The following is a 24,332-nucleotide window of genomic DNA, read 5'->3' as shown; positions in this document are numbered from 1 at the left end:
CCTATTTTTGAAAGATAATAAAGTTTCAACATGTTTATTATGAGTATTAATATTTTTTAAGAGTTATCAATGTATAACGTTATTAGTTCTGTAATTTAGAATTTAAATGTATCTTTTAGCTTAGAATATTAATTATTTTAATATTTATTAACTAATTGTTTTTTGAATTTGAAGTGTAAAAGATATGAAAGTACTAATTTTGGAATATAGACCATTAAAATTATTATTCTGGACTGTTGTTGGTGTATTAATAATTTTTTTTATTAATTAAAATATATAGCGTATCATTTATTTCAATTACAACCTTTAATGGAGTAAATATCGGTAACAGTGGCCGTCAGTGAAAGTCAAGAACCAAAAAACAAGGGAAGAAGAGCACCGGCAAAGATTCACCCCAGTTGGCTTCGATCCTGAATCAACACTATTTTCCAGTTGATGGACAAAGCAAAAGCCCCTGAAGTTAAGGATTCTGTACCGAAACTTTACTCCAATCCTAATTCCGAAGCTAAATATTACAGCCTCTCGTTTCAGGCATCGGGTACGTTTCTCCGTTGTGAATTGTGATGGGCTTGTGAATTGTGATGAGTTATTTATAGAGTAGGGTTTGTTTTGTTACACAGTATTAGCTATTAAGAAGAGAAAGCCTCCCAGCTTGGTGAGCTTGTGTCTTGGAGTTATTGGCAGACATTTTGAGGATATCCTCGAAGATCTCACCGACATATCTGCTAATTTTCCCTCCAATCTGAAGGTTCAACATTCTTATGCCCGCTTTTATTATACTTATTTTCTACAGATTGGTAAACGTGAATACTGCTAGTTTTTAGTTGGCAATCATTTAACCCGACAACTTCTGCTTCTTCAATTAACCATATGTTCTTTTTCCATTCCCTTAAGATGATCAGGTTTTCAATCCATAAAATGGCAAATTACGAATGTCCTATATCCTAGTAGAGCAAGCTCAAATTTTGGCAAGTTTGTTACTCCACCATATTAAGGGTGAAATTAATAGTGAATCAGTGTTTCCCTGGAATCTTTCTTCCAACTCTTGACAAAAGACTGCTCCTTGGCTATCAGAGAATACATTTGTTTCTTCCTTCTTTTGTTTTCTTTGGTAATTGGGATTTCTTTTTTTTCTTTTTTTTTGTGTGGTGGGGGGAGAAGGTGGAGGGGGGGGGGGGGGACTGAAAAATAAAAATAAAATTGTCGATCCATGCTATCTTTTATTTGTAAATTGTTTTGTGTATATATATATATATATATATATATATATATATATATATTGACTGCATTAAGGGAAACAGTTACCCAATTTACAAAAAGTGGTATAGGAAGATGCAGATTCCTTAATGTACTATAAGGTTCCTAAAACATCAATAATGGATTCTGGATCTTCCAAATACTCTTGTTTACAGCAAAAGTGGAGAAGGACTAAACATTGCATTTTCAATTTCTGGATAATGCTGTCTTCAAAACATCTTTGGTTTCTCTCTACCCAAACTGTCTACCAAATGCAAGGTGGGACAATCTTCCATCTCTCTTTTTGGTTGGGGGAAGTACCATTTTTTTCCAGCATCTTAGAACATCCAGTGTACCCCTAGGCATCACCCACATGATCCCTTTCAGATTAATGAAAATCCTCCATATTTGCTCTGTAATCCTGCAGTGTAAAAAAAGATGGTTGATTGTCTCAGTTTCTTCACCACATAGGTAGCATCTGGAGCATAGTTGAAAGCCCCTCCTGATGAGATTGTCCGGAGTCAAAACTGATTTTTTAGACAACAGCCAAGTAAAGCAGGCAACTTTAAGTGGAATTTAGACTTTCCAAATTAGCTTCCATGGCCAGGAACCAATCTGGTTGTTGGTTAGGTTGAATTCCTTGTATGCTGATTTGATTGTGAAGTTTCCTTGCTTGTTCCCTTGCCATAAGATACAATTTTCAGAGAATGTTAACCCCTTGATTCAATGTGTTGTAGAATTCTTTTATCCTTGCAATTTCCCAGTCGTTAAGTAGTCTTCTGTAGCTGAAGTTCCAACCTTGAGTTGACCATATCTCTCCAACAGTAGCTCCTTCTTGTAGGTTCAAGTTGTAGATGTCAGGGTATAGCTCCTTTAGTGTGTTTTGGCCAAGCCAGTTGTCTTCCCATGCTATCTTGCAAAACTATTTAATGACATTACTTTAATATGCTGATTTGTGTCCTAGCTATTTATCTCGACTCTAATTTTTTCTTGTTACTTGAACAATCTGTTCTAATTGTTAGATGGCCCTTGTGGCAATTGCAAGAAGGAGAAGGTTATTGGATGACAATGTTATTGTTGCATTGGCTGATAGCTCCTGGGAAATTCTGGACTTGTCTGGCTCAGAGGTTTCTGATATTGGCCTATTACAAGTGGTTGAAACATGCAAACATCTGCAAGCAGTTGATATAAGGTATTGCTTTTTTGATCATTTCATTACTTGAGGGTTTCTTTGTTTTTAAAAATAACATGCAAGTGGGATAAGGATTTTCTGGTTTGACTTCCTTAATGGATATGCATGGTGCACCAACTATGGCTTTCTACACAACATCTCTCATTTCTGCTGAGGCACACTAAGTTTTCTTGTCCTATGTCAAAATTCTGCAATCAGTAAGGAGCAGGGCTCTCAACTACTAGTAAACTAAGTCAAGTAGTGTACTGATTGTATGGCTCAGAAATCAGATAATGGGGCGTTAACTCCCAGAAAATTAGGTTATGAGGCGTTAACTCCCATTTTCTATTCTTCTTGCTTTCTCTAGCTAGTTCATGATCTTGTACTCGTGTGAACAATTTTATGCTAAGTACTGTTTTTGAATTTCATTTTTCTTTAAAGTTGCATTACACACTTTGTGCAGGGTACACTATCACCTATTTCAGTCCTTTTTCTGCTGCTCAACTTAAATTTGGTTTTGAAATGTAAAGCTAAATGTGAACATCCATTGTCACAGTCGCTGCAGCAAGCTCACGTCAGCTGGTGTATCAGAACTCTTGCAGAAATGCCAGTCTCTTGAAATACTGAGATGGGGGTAGGTTCCCTTTCTTAATAAAGTCACTTCTTTCAGGCATGAAGCTTTAAAAAATTGTATGTAACAATTACAAGATCCAGTTTCTTGAATTTCTCCTAAGCTAACATTTCAGAAATGATTTTCTGGTTACCCTGTCGTCCATTTGGTTTTCTTATAACTGCTGCTTATAACCTGTGGGCCTTTCCATGTTAAGTTCTGGTTTAGTTACCAGGGAGTACATTCGGTATTAAGATTCTCCTCGAATATGTGCATAGTAAGCATTTGTTGGCTATGTTTTAGATATTTGAGCTGGCCTAATTTGATGCATTTGGTTTCGCTGTGTAACCCAATCCTTGTTGTCCTCAATATATTCATGTTTGAAGCAGTGCGTGCATGTGTAGAAGGCATAGAGGAGGCTAGACAAGCAAATGGCAAAAAGCTGTGTTGATTGATTCTAGATCCAATATGTTTTGTCTCATTTTGATTCTGCACATTACTTGCTATGAAAAATCTTATAGTTTTTGATCATGTTCTTCGACAGGATGACTAGCGCATATATATATATATATATTGCATGATTGTTATTCCTTACAGAGTTTGTGTGAGGTTCTTGTTATTTTCTATCCTTAGGACTATAATGGTCAAACATTTGAGGTTTGGCATTTCATCCTTGCTTTTGCTTCTTGTCATTAATTATGAGCTTTCTTTTTCAAGTGGGTATATTCTGGGGGTAAGGACTTCTATGTTTTAATGCATGCATCATATATATAAATTATGCAATTTAACATTATCTTGAATAGTCGCTTGCCATGGTTTTCTTTTGTTGGCTTTAACTTCTCATCACTTTCATGTAACGACATAATATAATGACGCATCCTACATGATAAGCTTGGCATGCTTAAACGCATGGGTGTTGTCCTGTTGTAAGGAAGTTTCGGCTTATTGACTAGATCTGTTTTGATTCCTAAGGATTTTTCTTGTGAATCCTCTAGTTTCCCTGTGAGCCTGCCTTACTAGAGTCTGTCTGTGAAGCTAGCCAAAAGACGTTCTAACGGGGAATACAAAAAAGGAAAAAGAAAAGAAGAAGGAACATTGCATGTTTCAACTATTTACGCCATATCATTTGAAGTGTTTCTACGAAAGAAATCCCTTGTGAAAAACCTTGGTTCATCATATGTCTTGCTTGATAAAATATATTTCAAAGATCTTTTCTCTTCTCTCTCTCTCTCTCTCTCTCTCTCTCTCTCTCTCTCAGTAAGTAAAGAAAATGTAAAAATTAACCACATAACTGGAATGAGTTGGAGTTAATGTTGCAGAGGCTGCCCTCGGAGTGAGAACACAGCTCGTAGATGCTTCGCTTTGTTGAAACCAACACTAGAGCATGTGGAAGGAGAGTCATGGGAGGAACTCGATACCTCAGAAATAGCGCATGGTGCGACATCCTTGCGTTGGCTTTTATGGGTATGAATTCTTTTTGTTCAGGCTTGCAACTTCGTCTTTCTTGTTAGGAGTTATGCATGTGACTTCCTAACTGGAGTAGCAAAGTAGATTATCTTTTTAACCTCCAGTTTCATTGATTTTCCCTTATCCCCGGCTGCCCTGGAAGTAGTCTTCTGAGCTCAGAGTTCATCTTTATCTAATCCTTTTGCAGCCAAAAATTGAAAAGGACCAGCTGGAGAGTTTGTCTGACGAATGCCCACGAATCATAGTAAATCCAAAGCCGTCACCACTGGGTTACAGGGGGGTTGATGTTCCTAGAGGAGCAAGACTAGACGTATCATTAGATGATCCCTTTGTTGAAGATATCGACCCCAAAACCTGGGCTGTATCTGGATTTGTGCCTAGAACATCAGCATCATCAGTTTCAAGCACAGAAGAGTTGCCCGTGGCGGAAAAGTTTAGACTTGCATTTCTAGAGAGAGATAATCGGCTAGCACCAAAGCGAGCAAAGAATGCAAGACAACATCAGCGACGTGCAGAAAAGCAGTGGGTAATGATGAATAGTAGGGCAAAAGCACTAGCACTTGCTTCGCTGGCTAGCAAATCGCTGAACATTCGGAACTGAAAATAGATGTGTACTTCTATAAACTTGTATTTCATCTTTGTCAGCCAATAGAAAGAGCTTCTGTTTAGCAGCAGTTTGACAGAAGCAAGCAAATTATAAGCAAGCCTCACGTCGGTTAACTGGGAAAGCCTTTCTTTGCAACTGCTGTTGAGAGGAAGGCAAATATTTCGTGAGCTTCCAACAAAGTAAAACATACAGTAGTTTCTTTCAGGCAGTGGAAGAGTGTATTTGGGTCATCACTGTTGAAAGGAAGGCCACTGTCAAGCGAGCTTTCCTCCCTCTGGTCAATCCTTTGGTGAGGTCCGTGTATTATTCTTGGTAGTCGTTTCCTGCATGTGTGTACAATTGTACATTATATTTTTTGCTGCTGAGGATAATGAATTTCATTTGCTTCCCATACTAAATATTATTAACAACTTTTTGAGCACACAGTTGCGATTGTTTCAAGGTTTGCCTCGGGAGTACATGGAAGCTTTCATTGTCTGGCCGAAGCTATAATCCTCTTATGCACGGGGAGCTTTCCTGATCAATTTCTATTAAGTTAAAGAGTTATCTAGTGCACGAGAGATACTGTATCCACGGTTGGGAAATTAGTGGGGGGCAAACGGGCAGATCAATGTCGGATGGGGCGAGAACAGGTAATGCAAAAACGGATAAAATATCCGACCCAACCCAACCCAACCCATATTTAATATACACAGATAATGGGTTATCCAACGGTCCATGTTACTTATGGCTTCTAGAATATGATCACTCTTACAAATTGTAAAGGTTAAACCCATTAGTCGTCACTTTTTTTGAGTGAATAATATCCGTTTTATCCATATTTGACCTATTTTCAAAAAGTTTACTATTCAACTAAGTTTTTAGCGAATAACATTAATAATAATTATTTATTTTTTCATTTTGCCACTACTAATGAAAATTATATCCGCAAGGTGAAATACATAATCGATCTCTTTAAGTTGTCGACCAACTGAACACGTCAAAAATGCTAATGATCAAATAGACACTTTCTGCTAAGTAGAAACGTGTCTCTTAAAAGACTTAAACCTCTTATGCTGATATGGATAAATTTGTGTGTTTCACTCATATTGGAGCGCGTGAAAGTCTTTAAAATTACGTTTATCCTTTTTTTTTTCTTCAGAAACTTAATGTGGACCCCTACCTCCTTCTTCTCCAATCTTTTCCTCCACCGTTCGAGCGCACCAGACCTTTCTCTCCATCTTCCCCTTTCATGCCATAAAGCCACCAGGTACCGCCATCGCCAGACTTATCACTCAAACTTCACCATTTTTGGAATTACAGGGGAAGATATTTATTTTTTTTACTTTTCTTTGTTCCATAGAAACCCATAAAGAAAAAAATACACAGAAATTTCCATCACCATCACAACCTTTGTCCACCACTAAACAAATCCAAAAATATCAAATCTGAAAGCTAATTCCACTGTCATGTCCATCGCCTAATTATACACCTTTATAACATACACCTATCTATCGTAACATATTCCTCTCACCATTTTCCATTAAACCAAATACCAATCACTCACAAAACACACACCAATGACCTTTCCTTTAAATATCATCTCCAGCATTACACCACCAAAGAACCACCATCACCTCCTTCATCTCCCTTCACCCTAGATCTAGAGAAAAAATTCATCTAAAATCTTCCAATTTCACCACAATTGAATTTGGTAATTGGTTCTTCGCTGGTGAAAATCATCACTTAAGTGAGTTAGGACGATTTTTTATTTGGTTTTGAGAAAAAAAAAAAAGAAAAAAAATTGGAGGGGGTTTGGCGGCCATGGTGACCAAATAATTGGGATTTTCTTTGGGTAGGAAAAGTGAATACATAATCTGTTTCTTTATAACAAATACACATGTCATTTAATGATTTGTTCGTTTGACATGTCATCTGTAATTGTAACACACGCATAAGATTTGTTGGTCTCAGGTGTTTAATTGACCTACTTTATTAAAGGCTTGAAACGTCTAGCTGAAAATAGGCTCAATTCAAGTGTTCAGCTGGTCGTTGAGGACAACTTAAAGAGGTCGTTGATGTATTTATGCATGACGTTAAGGGTTCAAGAGGTCTAAGGATTGCATTCTTGCTTAGTCCTCTCGCAAAAAAAATCATTATGACTACCAATTTGACTAGTTACTTAATTTTTTGGTAATCGCTAGTCACTTTTATCAATGATCCCAAAGAAGAATTTGCAAAAACTGGTATTTCAAGAGAATTTTTTGGGAAATTTTCATAAACCACTATATTTTAGTAGTAATTAGTCATCTATAGATACCATTTGTTATATTACGGATTATATATACCTTTTCTGTGGTAATAAGATATATTTGATGTATTTAAGCTATTGTATTAATGAATACAATAGCAAAAATAGGCGTGAATCAGGGAAGTCCAGCTAATTAGTTGTTGTATTCGAGTGTATTTGACTGTATTCATGGAGTGAAACGTGAGATTACAGCTGGACAGATTATTGTATTCGACTGTATTCACGGCGTGAAATAGGGGATTACACTGTTTTTAAAACGGAAAGTGAATCAATTAACATAATAGACTCCTAATATAACTCAACAAACTCAATTATAACACACAAATTTTGTATTTTCAGTTATAAAAAAATTCTCAACCGAAAAATATTCCAAAAACATAGCAATTTTCAAAGAAATTATATAATACATCTGAATACATAAATTATATTAATTAAAAAAAACATATGAATACATTTATGGCATATAGCGAGACAGTGAATATAATGAAATGCATATAATATAGCGGGATACATTTAAATACAATGAAAAAAAAGACAGTGAATACAATGAAATATATGGAATATAACGAAATACATTGAATTACAATGGGAAAAAAAGGCGATGAATACAATGAAAATACATTGAAATATATTAACAGAAAATCAAGTTGCTCAGCCCCAAACTCCGTCATCTTTGTTCAAGAATAAACCCTAATTTTCGATGAATTCGCCGTTCACCGGAAGCCGGTACTGAAAACGCACCACCTTGGTCCGGCGATGGTGCCTTCAATGGCAGAAAACAACGTCAAAACCTTCAATGCCATATCTCAGAAGATGTAGAAATTACAGAAACTTATATCCTTAAATGACGAATTGATTGATAAGACGAATTAAGGATATCACAGAAACTTATATCCTTCAAAGCCTTCAAGCCTTCAATGACGAATTGAGGAAGGAAGAGGAACAATGAACTCAATTGGTGGTTTTGCCCCTCTCTGTCATTCTCCGCCGTCGATGATCACTCAAATGAAAATTTTCCGAGACAATGGAGATGAATCAGTGGAGAAAGACTAGCGTTGAGAGAGAGAGGGTGGAGAAAAATCTGAAAGAATGAGAGAAAAAAATAATACAAAGCGTATTTTATGGCTTAAGGGTAGAAGGTGACCATAAATAGATATTTGGCTATAAAAATCAAAAGGTATCTATGGAATATAGTTTTTTAAAAAGGTATTTATTTAAAATAAATAAGGTATCAACTTTTTCTCTAGGAGGTAAAAATTCCTAAATTTTTCCTTATATTTTGAGGGGGAAAAGAGAGTACAAACGTTCCCACTCAATCTTAGAGAAAACTTCATTTGTAGCCACTAGGGCCAAACTTATATCACCTGATAGCCACAAAATAACCCCTTACAAGTCATATCCTAAAAACAATAACAAAGGCTAGCAACTGAAAAAGCTGAAACTATACGCTCAACGCAAATGAAAAGGAAAGCAGTCCTAATCGATTTTGTATCCTAAATTCACGCGTTCAGTATGGGATCTTCAACCTCCAAACACTATAAAAGTCGCCCAATTATTCACATTGTGAAAAAAATTCTAGGGTTTCTGAAAATTAAACCCAGAGAAGAGCTCCAAAAAATTCACGCTGCAATTCAAAGTTTTTGCACAATTGCTGCCTACAATCAGCTTAATAGAGTTGAGATTTCGTTCTTAAATTGTGAAATTGATACAAAATCGATAAACTCAACTAATATCTATGGAATTTGTGAATGTTGGAACTACTGTTCCAATTTTGATTCCGATTTTACTTCAACACAGTGGTGAATGGGTAAGTGAGACTAAATTTATTAATTTCCTTGTTAATGGCGTATTGATCAATTCAGACTGTAGCTATGATTATTTTTTTGATGAAATATACAATCAATTGGGTCGAGATTCAATTACAAGTGTGATGGAGATAAAATATACAGTGAAAGATGACTATATAGCAATTCCAATATACAATGATATGAGTGTGCGCTTGTATATGGAGATGAAAAAGAAAAACCTAGATATCTGTCACGTCCTTAGTTGTTAACTAAGTACACGTGCGGCACTTGACAATTCGGTCACGATCTTGCACAACTTGCTCACGTTCTTGCTATGTCAAGTCAGCCTTACTACACTCAAGATCGCTAAGAGAATGGAAGAAAGAACACAAAAGAATTGTTAAAGGAAGCTTTGTATTAGAGAGAACTTGAATTGTTTGCTTGGTGAATAACAAATGAATGACCCCCTTTATATACTAGTCTCCTAGGGGCTAGTGTGTAAATATTAATTACTACACAAGTCCTTGATATTTACAAGATAAGGGCTTTTTCTAGAATTATCTACAAGCCTAGAAGATTCCAAGGACTTTCCTAGCAAATCCATAAGGATCTAGGTTCTTCCTAAGGAAATGTCCATACCTCTCTACAATCTTCTCACAAATGCTAGCCTTCTTCTTATGTAAGCTTCCACATGGCATTAATATATTCCAAATGGAGCCTATGTGTCATGATGACATGGCAGGTCATCACACTCTCCCCCACCCAATATTGCGACGACCGCGGCACAATGCTGTTGCATAAACTCTCAGATCTTATCTTTGAACTGCCACAAGTCTTCATATCGTTCCCACGTGGCCTCCTCCGGTGACTGCCCTTTCCAATGAACGAGGAACATAGCGGTGGCTTTTTGCCCTTGTTTTCGCCTGGCCTGGTAATCTGTGATAGCCTTAATCTCCCGATCATGCGAGGCGGTGATGTCATTAGCGCCCGACTTGATTGGCCCCTACTCGGATCATCCTTATCTTCATGATATGGCTTAAGCATGCTGGCGTGGAAGACAGGGTAGATCTTAAGATACGATGGCATATCAAGCTTGTATGAGATCTTGCCTACCTTGGCGACGATCTTAAATGGCCCCTCATACTTGTGAATCAGATTCTGATGCATGCCCCGTAGTGCCTTGAACTGTCTTGGGTTAAACTTCACCATAACCATGTCCCCAACTCTATAGTCTGTGGGACGCCGCTTACAGTCAGCAAACTTCTTCATCTTCTTAGCTGCCTTATCCAAGTAGGACTTAGCAGTGTCGAGTTGTTCCTCCCATCCTTTAGCCATATGATAAGCCCCCAAACTCTTTCCCTTGGATGCGGTTGGTAATGAATGTGGAGTTTGTGGTTGTTGACCGTCTCGTCTTGCCTTGGTTAGCTAACTCGATAAGCTATCTGGCTGTTGGATCATGTTGCATGCCTTCTTTTATAGCCTCCCGAATGTCCCATCTCGCTGAAGTGATTGCAGCAAGCTCGACTTTCCGGCTCAAGGCATCGGCTACAACATTACCTTTTCCCGGCTTATACTCCAGCACATAATCAAACTCGGCTAAGAAATCCTGCCACCTAGCCTACTTTGGTGTGAGTTTCTTCTGTTTCTAAAAGTAGCTAGTAGCCACATTATCATTCTTGACCACGAACCTCGACCCGAGCAGATAATGTCTCTATGTACGAAGGCAATGCACAATGGCAGTCATTTCCTTCTCTTGTACCGTGTAACGCCGCTCCGTCTCATTTAACTTGCGGCTCTCAAATGTTATGGGATGCTTATCCTGCATCAGGACACCCCCAATGGCAAAGTCTGAGGCATCTGTGTGCACCTCAAAAGTCTTGGCAAAGTCAGGTAATGCCAAGACTGGCTCCTCTGTTACAGCTGCCTTAAGGCATTCAAATGCCTTTTGACAATGCTCCGTCCAAACCCATGGCTTGTTCTTCTTTAGCAACTCAGTCAATGGAGCGGCCTTTGTTGAGTATCCATTGATGAACCGACGTTAGTAGTTAACAAAGCCAAGGAAGGATCTCAACTCAGTTACCTTTATAGGTGCCTCCCACTCCTGGATAGCACGTACCTTAGCCTCGTCCATGCGTAGCTCTCCATTGCTAATGACATGGCCCAAGAAGTGCACCTTTGATTGTGCGAACTCATATTTCTCCCTCTTGATGTATAGCTCGTTCTCTCGCAAGACTTGGAAAAACTTCCTTAAGTGCTCCATGTGCTCCTCCAAGGTGTTGTTGTAGATGACTATGTTATCTAGGTAGACTTCCACGAACTGATTAAGGTAGGGATGGAAGATCTTGTTCATAAGGGTGCAAAATGTGGCCGGTGCACTGGTTAAGCCGAAAGGCATCACTGACCACTCAAAGGCTCCATATCTCGTTACACATGCTGTCTTTGGCTCATCCCCTTCCGCAATGCGAACCTGGTAGTAGCCCTTTCAAAGATCCACCTTGGTAAAGTACTTGGCTTGCCCAAGTCTATCGAACAAGTCAGCAATGAGCGGGATCGGGTACTTATTCTTCACAGTGACCTTATTAAGTGCTCGGTAGTCTATGCACAAACGCAATGATCCATCCTTCTTCTTCTGGAACAATACTGGTGCACCAAAGGTGCCTTTGATGGGTGAATGTGACCAGCATCTAGCAGCTCCTTCAATTGTTTCCTGAGCTCCTCTAGCTCGGGAGGTGCCATACGATATGGGGCAAATGCGGGTGGCTTAGCCCCTGGCTCCAACTCAATCTTGTGATCCACCTCTCGCCTAGGCGGTAGGTGCTTAGGCAACTCCTCGGGCATGACATCTTTGTTTTCCTCAAGCAACTTCTCTATGCAAGGCGGCAGTGTCTCTTGAAAACTCATGTTTTCCTCTAGACTTGTGATGGTTTCCACGAACGTCAGCTCCCCCTTCTTGATCCCCTTGACAACCTGCATAGCTGAGAGTTGTGCTTGGCTCTGTCCGTGTGGCATAGTCATTGTAGGTACCGTGCAAGCTCCTTCTCGCTCCATAACCAAGAGATGTTGGAGGTAGGAGTCGATCAAAGTATGATAATGTCTAAAGAACTCTTGCCCTAGTATGATGTCAAAGATATCCATAGCGGTTACGGTAAAGTTTGTCATACCTTTCCAAGCTCCCAATTTGACACCAACTCCATTAGATACCCCACGAGCATTCTGTATCTCGGCATTCACGGTCTTGACGCGAGAGTTGGTTGGAGCAAGCTTCAATTCTAGTCTCTTTCCGGTAGCCTCAGTCACAAAATTATGAGTTGCTCCAGTATCCACCATTGCACGAGCAGGCTTGTTGTTGATGGTGAGATCCACGTACTGATTGCCATTCTCGGTAGGTTGGATAGCTTGCTACAGCACCACATAATCCGATCATACCCAACTGTGAGGTTCCCAGACTCTCTCCTTGTGGCTGCTCCTTCCGCTCACGTACCATGGCACTGAGGCTCTTGAGGTCAGGATAATTCCTGAAGGCATGTGGCCCTCCGCATATATAGCATCCTTTCTTCTCGACCTATGCCTTCTTCTCGGCGTAGCCCTGATGACCACTCGACTTTTTGAAGTCTTGAGTCTTGGAGTATTGTTGTTGTATCCACTTGACTTTGCCACGGTCTCCCCCACCTTTGACATTGTTAACCTTTGACTCCTTGCCATTGCCTTTGTCGTGCTTGTCATGCCTGAAATCTATCAATGATTTGGCCTTCACTATGGCTTGGTCTATATTAGTGACTTGTCGGCGTTGCAACTCCTGCTTAGCCCAATTTTGCAACCCGTCCATGAAGTGGAACAACAAGTCATCATTGGTCAGGTTGGGTATTTGAAGCATAAGGGTAGTGAACTCCTTGACATAGTTACGTATGCTCCCTGTTTGCTTCAATTCCCTAAGCTTGCGCCTTGCCTCGTACAAGACATTGTTTGGAAAGAGTTGTCACTTGAGCTCCGCTTTGAACTGATCCCATGTGCTAATAGTACCTAGACCTTTATCCACGTCGGCCATCTTCCTTCTCCACCATAGCATGGCAGTCTCTGAGAGGTACAATACCGCAGTATTGATCTTGGCCTCGTCGTCCCTCACTTTGCCGTGCCTGAAGTAGTTCTCCAAGTGCCAAAGGAAGTTTTCCACTTCTTGTGCATCACGAACACCTTTGAACACCGGGGGTTTGGGAGCCTCGATCTTGGCCTCCCTCGTCACCACAACATTGCTGGCTACCTCGGTCACGCCAACATTGACATGCTCCTCGAGTGACTATCTTTGCCTTCATAGCATCGATAGTACTCAAAGCCTCCATGAGTCTGCACTCTAAGGCAGTGATAGTTTGCTTTAGTTCCATCTCAGTTTGTGTATGTCCCTCCAAGTCATTTCGGATACTCTCAATCTCTTCAAGAGTGTGCCCCTCAAGAACATTAAGAGTGCCTTCCACCTTCCCCCAAGCGTTGGCCAAATATCTCCACGGCATCCATCCCCACGTTCATCTTTATCATCCACTCTTTACCGAGCGAGACGTCCTTTGGAAAGACCTCCACTTCATCCTCGCTCGCCTCAGTGGCGGATGGTTATTGAGATGTAAGCCCTTCATTTGACACAACCTCAGGTGGCACCTCCTAGCTCTTGTTGGTGGCATTCCTCTTTTTGCTACGGCCGTTCTTGCCAGCAGCATCCTGGATGACGTTGGCTAAGGTGTTAGCAGCGTTAATTTCTCCGTCGTTCGCCATTCCCTTAGTTGAAACTTTCGCTCTGATACCACGTTGTCATGTCCTTAGTTGTTAACTAAGTACACGTACGGCACTTGACAACTCTCTCACGATCTTGCACAACTTTCTCACGTTCTTGCTATGTCAAGTCAGTCTTACTACACTCAAGATCGCTAAGAGAATAGAAGAAAGAACACAAAAGAATTGTTAAAGGAAGTTTTGTATTAGAGAGAACTTGAATTGTTTGCTTGGTGAATTACAAATGAATGGCCCCCTTTATATACTAGTCTCCTAGGGGCTAGTGTGTAAATATTAATTACTACACAAGTCCTTGATATTTACAAGATAAGAGCTTTTTCTAGAATTCTCTACAAGCCTAGAAAATTCCAAGGACTTTCCTAGCAAATCCATAAGGATTTAGGTTCTTCCTAAGGAAATGTCCATACCTCTCTAGAATCTTCTCACAAATGCTAGCCTTCTTCTTATGTAAGCTTCCACATGGCATTAATATATGCCAAATGGCGCCTATGTGGCATGATGACATGGCGGGTCATCACAACAGTGACCATATTTCATATTCCACACTTTCTTTTCCTTACTTTCAAGGATCACCATCAAACATCAACATATAGAATATTCCGAAAATCACAACTTTAAGTTCATTAGTAAAGAAGGCTTTAAACATATTAGATCCCATTTCAAAGTATGAAGCGCAATGACGTGATATTGTTGAGATGGTGGATAATCATGTAAAAGAAGACAAAATTGAGATATTGAAAGGAAATTGTATAATAGACAATCCACAACATGAAGAAATTGTAGAAGGTCAGTTGTATTAGGACAAAGATACATTCATTAGTGTAATAAAGCACTACACAATACGAGAAAAATGTCAATTTATAGTGGATAGATCATCTACAACAAGGTATGATTTCTACTTATGAGATTGCACTTCTCTGTAATTTTATATATACTGCTTGTACAAAAATGTATAATTATTGTATAGTTAGATTGCATATGTATACTGCTTGTTTATTTGAGAGACAAGTGTAAAAATCTGAAGAAATGCATTATCATAACACTATATTTTAAATAGGTATTGTCTTACATGCGTGAATGAAAGTTGCAAATGGAGTCGTAGATCTTCAAGTCTACACAAATCAAATGTCTTCAAGGTTAGATGGCTCAATGATGTTCACACTTGCCCAGAGATGAGTAGACTGTTTTCACAACGTCATGCTACTTCGTCAGCCATTGCAAAAATGATTTGCAACAAATATGCCAATCCAAAAATAATATACACTCTGGCAGACATCATGAGCGACATAAAACAACAGTATGAGATTAATATGAGTTAGTAAAAGCTTATAGAACAAAAGAAAAGGCACTTGAACTATTAAGAGGTATACCACACGAATCTTATAGAAAACTACCGGGTCACTTGTATATGATAAATATGACAAATCCTGGTTCTGTCACAATGTTACATAAATCAGAGGACGGGCGCTTCATGTATGTTTTGTCGCACTAAATGCATTAATCATAGGATGGAAATATTGTTACCCTATTGTAGTGGTTGATGGGACATTCCTCAAATCATCACACAGAGGAACAATGTTAACAGCTAGCGCACAAGATGCGGCAGGTGAATATGTTGCAGACTCGTATAATAATTATATATGGTATAGATAGTTCTTATCTGTGTATAACAAAAATAACATGTGGATGCTTTCTTATTTGCTTAACTATGTAAAAAATTTCCACTAGCATACACTGTTGTGGATTCTGAAAATGATGCTTCCTGGGAATGGGTTTTTGAAATGTTTAGACAGGCTTTTGGGGAAAGGGAAAGGATGTGCATCGTATCCGATCGTCATGCAGACATATTGAGGGGTGCTTCGATTGTGTATCTAGAGGTATCTCACTGTGTATGCATCTTTCATCTTTGGAATAACATAAAGAAGCAGTTCAAGAAGAACCATGACCGGCTGAGGGAAGTATTTTTTGCAATGGCCAGAGCATACAAAATTGAAGATTTTAATCGCCTCATGGAAGATATGGACAACATTGATAAGAGGGTATGGGGTTACCTGTTCCAAGTTGGTTATGAAAAGTGGTCCATAGTGCATTCCACTGTTAATAGATCCATGGTGATGACTTCAAATATTGCCAAGTCACTCAATGCAAGAAACAGATAGGCAAGAGAGCTACCAATCATGAGTTTGCTAGATTACAAAATGAATTTGGTTATGGAATGGAATAATAAAAATAGAATGACTGCAATAAGTGCATTTACTGTCCTAGGAAAAAAATATCATGCAGGACTGAAGGAAAATAACTATTTGTCACAGAAGATGATGGTAAATATTCTTTTATCATGTCTTACTTCATACGCCTGAATAACATACTTTGACAAAAATGCATTAATACTTGTCATATCCCTGTTTTAGTTTTACTAATAATATCTATTTAAATTTAGGTGAGGCCTTCAACCGATTATGTATATATAGTAATGGATGCTGAACAAAGGCGGAACATAGTCTGCATGCAAAAAAGAGAATGCTCATGCAAACGATTTCAAGTGGATGAGATTCCTTGTCCACATGCTATGGCAGTATTGGACTACACACACATGGAAGTACCCAAATATTGTTCTGCCTATTACACCAAGGAATACTTCAAGAAGACATATGAAGTCCCAGTTAATCCACTTCCAGATAAAACTACACGGGACCTTCCAACAGAGGTGTTAAATAATGTAATCCTACCATCGATAGTGAAGGGAAAACCATGAAGACCGACAAAGTCGCGACGCAAGAGACTTTATGAATATCTGTATACTGAAACTGTTACATGTGGATTGTGTGGGAAACAAGGATACAACAGAAGAACATGCAGGAATGCTCAAGATAACTAGTAGATGTTGCTACAGTGATTTAGTATTTTGTAATTTTTTTCTTTCTGAATGTTACAATTAAAATATGAAAAAATAATGAGATTTGCAATCAGATTCTCTATGATGTATGAATTAAGATGCTACTTTTTGTCATAATAAAGTATTGGTAGAAGTTTTATTCCAAATACTATTATGGATGTCACTATACAAAAAATATACAAAACAGACTGTCACTATACAATTTATATGTAATATTTTTTTCCTATACAAAAAAATACAAAATAAACAATAGCTATACAAAAAATATACAAAATAGACTGTGTCACTATACAAAAAATATACAAAATAGAAATGTATATTTATACAAAAAATAGACCATCACTATTGTACATACAATTTACATACAATAGACTGTGACTATACAAAAAATATACAGATAGATATCACTATACAAAATATATACAAAATAAACTGCCGCTATACAGTTAGCTTCCCCCAAAACTTCGTTCACAAGACTTCCTATAACAACTTAGCAACACTAGTTAAATTTGCAAAATCTATCGAAAATGCAAAACTTGTCGAAACAGATTAAACTGTATAAATTATAAAAATAAAACTGTAGAAAAGTCAAAACTACACAAAATCTGAAATTTTTATAATTTCACTATTAACTGAAAACTACACAACAAGTCGCAATTAAAAGTAATATTCAACATTAGCATTTCAAACATATTGTTCAAAAACATCCCAAACAAAAAGCATAAAACGTGATATAAGTATGCAACTGTATCCAATCATAGATAATATCAGAACCAAACTACTTCCATCTTAAAACTACATGTGATTTTTTTGTTAAACTATCCCAAACTACTTCATCTTGCCCTTCAACTTGCCCTTTTTCTTGATATCCTTCAAAGTCTCGTCATCACCAACAACATGCAACTTGCTCTTTTTCTTGATATCCTTCAAAGACTTGTCATCAACAATGGAATGCGACTTGCTCTTTTTCTTGTTATCCTTTTTTGTCTGATCCTTTAATCTACCAATAGACTCATCATCACTAGCTGCATGTCCTCTTTGTTTCTTCACTTCATAATCTCATAGCAATATACCATATCGGTTCTGTATCCCATCAATATCAATAGCTTTAGGACTAGTGTTGCCTTGAATGATGTACTCAGCAAATGCAGCAACATAAGCACCACAATCACTACATACAAGGTGGCACATAAACATTGAATAAGTTAGGATAATATCCAAATAGGAATTCATGCACAAAAAATGAATAAGAATCAGAAATATTCAATAATAATTTACGTGTTATCTTGCGTTGGCAACCCATCAACGACGTGAATATCAAAAGGATCATTGGCGGGGATTCACATAGGATTCTCCTTTATGTCCCAAAAACCAATACGATGAAGGAAATATGGGAGAAACACTGAGTATGGCTCAACTGATCTCCAAACTGCACTATTCTGTTGTGCGCCACTCATGGAATTACATAAATGCGCAGATCTTTGAATGACAATCTCGCCAATATCCAGTGCTACTTATCAGATAGATTTATAGGGAAAAGGACTTCATCAACAGTAGACCAGGGAACATTACATCTTAAAAAATACCCAAATATATACTCAACAATTGGATCTGTTTCAGTAATCAAATTCATGTCTCTGTTTTTCTCCAAAAACTCCTTGTACAAATTTGAAATTAAGCAGTTAAACCAACAGTCAGTAGTTATGAATCTTACTGGAACATCAACACTGTACTTCTCTTTCTTTCTCAAATAGTAAAAAATTACATCAATATGCTGAAACATGAAGAATATACACACATAGTAAGAAAATTACAGTATGAGAAAACTAAAAATTATATCACCAGTTTATATTTTACAGTTAAAGCGTTGACTTACTGAATTACACAAGGGTAGGCCGAGATATGCAAATGTGAAGAACCATTTTTTTCTCCAATATCATCAACTCCAAATTCAAAGATTTTATTTAGTTTATTGCTAGCCTCTGTATAAACACCATCCCTGATGAATCATGATAAAAATATATGGTTTATAACACGAAACACGAAAATAAACAAGAAAAAAAAAAGAAAAAAGAAAAAACTGAAACATAAAACTTACGTCGCATTAGTCCTTAAGCCTCTATTGATGAAAGTGTTCAACTTACACAATACTCTGAAATCAACAGGATTGTCAATATTTCGCTGAAAATGATACTTTATAGTCAAGATGAGCTTCTTTGACTTAGTTGGCTTATTTTGAACAACTTGGATGGTTCCACCGGAGTCAAATGTGTTCATGAATGGTGACTTCATGATCCCTGTTGGTTTCCTTTCTCAAGGGTTCATTTCAGGTATGTCATTGTGACGACCCGACCAGTCGTCTCATAAGTTACCACTTCGTTTCCCCCATTTCTGCTTCTTATTGCTTTGTTTATTGGTTCTATGAGTGACCAGGTTGGTTAGCTCGGGTTCGGAAAGGATTTGGTAAGGTTTGAGACACTTAGTCTCTTTTGAGGAAGCTTAAGTTGGAAAAGTCAACCGGATGTTGACTTAATAATTAGAGGGCTCGGATGTGAGTTCTGATGGTTCGGATAGCTTCGAGAGTGATTTGGCACTTAGGAGCGTGCTCAAAATGTATTTTGGAGGTTCGAAGTAGATTTAGGCTTGAATTGGCAAAATTAGATTTTTGGCGTTTTCAGGTTGATAGGTGAGATTTTGATATAGGGGTCAGAATGGAATTCCGAGAGTTGAAGTAGTTCCGTTGTGTCATTTGGGATGTGTGTGCAAAATTTTAGGTCATTCGGACGTGGTTTGGTTGGGTTTTTTTTATCAAAAGCGTAATTTAAAAGATTTTGGAATTCTTAAGCTTGAATCCGATGCGAATTGGGTGTTTTGATGTTGTTTTGAGCGTTCCGAAGGTTGGAACAAGTTTGAATGAGGTTATGGGATATGTTGACATGTTTGGTTGAGGTCCCGCGAGCCTCGAATGAATTTCGGGTGGTCAATCGGACCATTTCATGTTGTTTGGAATTGCACAAAAACTGTTGAAGTGTTGCAGAAAATTAGACCTTCGCGTTCGCGAATAGGTTCTCGCGTTTGCGAAGAGTTAGCTGGTGAAGGCTGAGATTTTAGCCTTCGCATTCTCGAGGAAGGCGCCACATTCGGGAAGGGCTAGGATGAGGTGCATCGCGTTCGCGAGGTGGAGTCGCGTTCGCATAGAGGAAATTGAGCAGCTGGGTTGGAAGGTGTTTTGTTCATCGCGTTCGCAAGAGAGGGAGTGTGTTCGAGAAGGGTTAAGTGGAGGAGCCATCACGTTCGCGAGTGGCTGGTCGCGATCGCAAAGAGGAATTTTTGGTCAAAGTTATTTTGTGCTTCGCGAACGCGAGGCGTTGACCGCGTTCACGAAGAAGGAATTGAGGCCTGGGCAGAATGTTTAAATAGTCGTCTTATCCGCGATTTTGGGGTTTATTTCCACCATTTTGAGCGATTTTAGAGCTTTTTGAAGAGGATTGAAGAGGGATTCAAGGGAAAACACTTGGAGGTAAGATTCATGGACTTAATACTTGATTCTAATGTGAATTCTACCTAATTAATCACGAAAATTAAGCCTAAAATTGAAGAACTAGGGCTTGAAATTGGAGACCTAGAAATTGAGTTTTGAGGGGTCGTTTGTGGTTGGATTTCGATGCTTTTGGTATGAATGAACTCGGGGAGTGATAAGGAATCCATCGATGCAATTTTTACCGAAATCCGAGACGTGGGCCCGAGGTTCGAGTTTTGGTAATTTCGGGATTTATGTTGTAAATTGAATATTTTTGCTTGGGCTTCATTCCCTTAGCATATTTTGACATCGTGGTTCTGACTTTTGGATAGATTCGACGCGAGTGGAGGCCGATTCGAGGGGCAAGGACGTCACGGGCTAGAGTTTGGACCGGATTGAGGTGAGTAATGATTGTAAATGATGTCCTGAGGGTATGAAACCCCGGATTGCACATCGTTGTGCTATATTAAGATGACGTACACGCTAGACAACGAGCGTGTGGTCGTGCACTATTAGGGATTGTGACTTAGTCCGTCCTGAATGACTATTTTACCGCGTATTTGACTGAAAACTATTTGCTACCATCATGTTTTGGGCGGAATGCCATATTTGGGCCTCGTGCAAACTATTTGAACCCTTAAGGGATTTTTATTGATATTTCCTCACTGTTTTGACTTTATACTTGAACTCAGTCATGTTATATTCTACTGTTTTCATAACTCAGCCATGTTTACTCTGTTTTAACACTTAAATGATATTTTGGGCTGAGCGCCATGTTTTATTGTTGCCCGAGTGGCTGTGAGATTCTGACTGAGTAAGCTGAGGACCTATGTTGTGAGGAAACACTAATTATGATTATGAGGTCGAGGGTCTGAGATTTGTACGCCACGAGGTGGCTTGTTGGTATGAGGCCAAGAGCCTAGTAATGATGCCACGAGATGGCTTGATATTGCTCTTGGGTCGTAAGGGGCCCCTCCAGGGGTCTGCACACCCCCAGTGAGCGCGGATACCCATTGTGATGTGAGAGATAGCCCGAGGGGCTGGTGTTGTTATATGGTATTGCCCGATGGGCGATCCTTTATGTGTTTATCTTTCCCATTTGCCTGTCATTTGCTTGCTTAATTGTTAAAAAGGCATTTTTATGAAGTTTTAAACTGAACTCAGTAATTTTGCACATCTTTACTGCTTTACTGTTTTATTGGTTTTTACTGCTTCCTTATAGCCTATAATGTGCCTTACGTGATTTCTTGTTTACAGTCTTTATTTATGATTATTACTCACTGAGTTGGAGTACTCATTTACTTCCTACACCCCGTGTGCAGATTTAGGCGCACCAGGTCCCGCTAGCGAGTGTTGATTTTTCCAGCTCAGGCGGATTTGAAGATTCTCTAGGTAGCTGCCAGCTTTCGCAACCCAGAGCTTCTTCCTTTATCTTATCTTCCTCTGTTTTAGATTTGTATTAGACTATGTAGACATTTCTTGTATCATCCGGATTATAGATGCTCATGACTAGTGACACCACGGTATCGGGCTGTGTTGGATTTTATTTCCGCAAACCGTAATGTTCACTGCTTATCACTTTGGGATTATTATTATGAGGTTTAAGACGTAATTCTTATTATTTTAAATTGCTTAAGATTGAAATGAGAATGTGTCGGCTGGCCTTGTCTTCACGAGAGGTTCTATCACGATCGGGTCCGGGTTTAGGGTCGTGACAGTCATGATAAATAACAACTATACGATCTTCCTGAATAGTAGCAATATTTTTCTCCACTCCTAAACAATTACCATGTACAATATTTTGATTGAAATACTTTTTGGTGATTGCAGTTATTTGAGCCTCAACATCACTACTCCAGCTATTGTCCTCACCAACTTCCTCACAACTATTTTTACCAAGTTGTACAGAATCATCCACCAAACTCCCCATTTAGCAGTATTTTTGTCACAGAACTTCTGGGTGATTGTAGTGATTTCAGGCTCGGCATCCTCAATCCAGGCTTCGTCATCACCAACTCCTTCACTACTTTTACCATCTTCTATAGAATCCTTCACCAGACCCTCCATAACATCAACAGTTTGCTCTAGACTTACCTCATTGTCAACATTTTCCATTACAACTTCTTTAATGCCAATATTTTTCTCCATAACTTCCTCACTACCAAAATTATTCTCTGCAACTTCCTTATCATGATGGTCATCATCTTTTCGATTACCTTGTTCAGAAAAAATATACAAAAAGTTGTAAAATTATAGTAACAGGTAAAAATAACAAATAAGCATAGTCATGAGAATACCTTTGAAGCATCGCGTTCAACTAGAGCTTTAAAAACTTTTTCAAATGAGGAAATCATTAACTGATCCAAAGATGAAACCTTGTCATTTACCTATAAAAGAAAAAGTGAAACCGAGTATCAATTAAGTTGTCAGAACTGCTCAAAGACAAAATAGAACTGTACCATTTTGATTTCACTTCTCAGAAGTTTCAGCTCTTTCTCGCTTGAATTCAAGTTACTGGGCTGTGGATCTGGATTCTCATTGTTGATAGATTGTGATTCCGACTTATTTTTGGAGTGCTTCTTAGCATTTGTTTTAACTTCAGTCACGACTCCAGATTCAATATGAATCTCATTTTTATCTTCACAAACCGGGACGAAGTTATGCAATTGAAGCCTTTTTTGTTCATCATTTGTTGGGGAAATGTTACCAAACACCAACTACAAATAAATAAATAAAAGTTAGCAATCATGAAATTTAAAAAAAAAAAAAGACAACTTATGTATCAGAAATGCATAATTCATGTATCAAAAATGCATAATTTATGTATCAGAAATGTATATTTTTTTACCTGCTCCTGACTTAAAAGAAAAAAGTTTTTCCTCAACCTCTTAAAGGTCACCTTCTTCTTTACATGCCAGTTAAGTATGCGTGACACAAGATCTCCAATCCGGTAAGCGAGTATTTTGCGAGTATAGGGGTAGCATTCATAAAACCAATACTGGAATGCCAAAGGCAAACCACCATATCGGTACATCTCTCTCCTGCTACGAATCTTATCCTTCATTGACTCCAACGTAGCATTAAAAACCACTTTTCCCCAAGGGAAAGTCTCAAAATCACCAGATTCAATCAACAGAAAATCATTCTTTGTTATCAAATCATCATTCGTAATAGAAAATAGGAAACTGTGAATGAAATACAATACTGCAATCTTTAATGCATCCTCATCAAATTTTCACATCTTTTTTAAGAAATAGTTAGTTAACAATTTCTTATACACTTTTGACATGCTTGAAAAGTACAATTCCATCAACCGACTCGACTGGACAGATTCATAATCCTTATTGGAATCACCATTACACTTTAAACCTGTGATAATACAAAACTCTGCAAGTCCAAGGCACAACTTGGTGCTATTCACTTTAATCCATAACTCATTATCTTTAGGTGACACTACTTCCCTAAGCAATAGTGAACAGATAAGTTGGTTTTGTATAAAAAATTTGGGCAAGTTCACAAAATAACCAAAACATGTTCTTCTAAACATCTCAATCTGTTTATTATCCAAACTATCTTTCAAATGTTTCACTATACTACAGTTTGTATGGACACTGATACGAGTACTATAATGATCACCCAAAGGAACATAGTAATCCCAAAGCTGCAAACAACACAAAAATATAAATATATATAAGCTTTATAACAATCACAAATACGCACTTTAAACATTACTTATTCACTATGCGAATAGATGATACACTATACAAAAGTTGCACATTACTTATTGACTTGATACAAATTATATACAATATGAAAAAAAATGATAAATTTTATATACAAATCTGGAACATAACTGCTATATTGGATTAATTTTCTACATACTAAAATAAACTAAGCGCACACAAGTCAAAGTTATATCATTAGAAAATACCTTCAAATCAGATGAGCTAGAACATTTTTGATGAACAT

At 38.1% G+C, this 24,332-nt stretch overlaps 2 protein-coding genes across 2 annotated transcripts; both read left to right on the top strand.

Annotated features, from left to right (window-relative positions):
• The first annotated feature begins 298 nt into the window (after window positions 1–298).
• On the top strand, window positions 299–5,509 carry LOC107769644 (uncharacterized). The gene is made up of 6 exons (XM_016588875.2): window positions 299–538; window positions 621–748; window positions 2,259–2,428; window positions 2,964–3,041; window positions 4,337–4,481; window positions 4,672–5,509. The coding sequence occupies exons 1-6, from the start codon at window positions 436–438 to the stop codon at window positions 5,083–5,085; spliced, it is 1,038 nt and encodes a 345-aa protein (XP_016444361.1). The 5' UTR covers window positions 299–435; the 3' UTR covers window positions 5,086–5,509.
• A 10,672-nt stretch (window positions 5,510–16,181) lies between these two features.
• Window positions 16,182–16,702, top strand: LOC142165265 (uncharacterized). Its single transcript, XM_075223857.1, has 2 exons — window positions 16,182–16,268; window positions 16,388–16,702. Exons 1-2 carry the CDS (start codon window positions 16,182–16,184, stop codon window positions 16,700–16,702), a joined length of 402 nt encoding a protein of 133 aa, XP_075079958.1.
• Window positions 16,703–24,332: the final 7,630 nt, after the last annotated feature.

The sequence above is a fragment of the Nicotiana tabacum genome, chromosome 10 (genome assembly GCF_000715075.1).
Source record: "Nicotiana tabacum cultivar K326 chromosome 10, ASM71507v2, whole genome shotgun sequence".
Lineage (NCBI taxonomy): Eukaryota > Viridiplantae > Streptophyta > Magnoliopsida > Solanales > Solanaceae > Nicotiana > Nicotiana tabacum.
The sequence above is the reverse complement of the archived record's forward strand: the minus strand, read 5'-3'. Positions and strand labels throughout refer to the sequence as shown.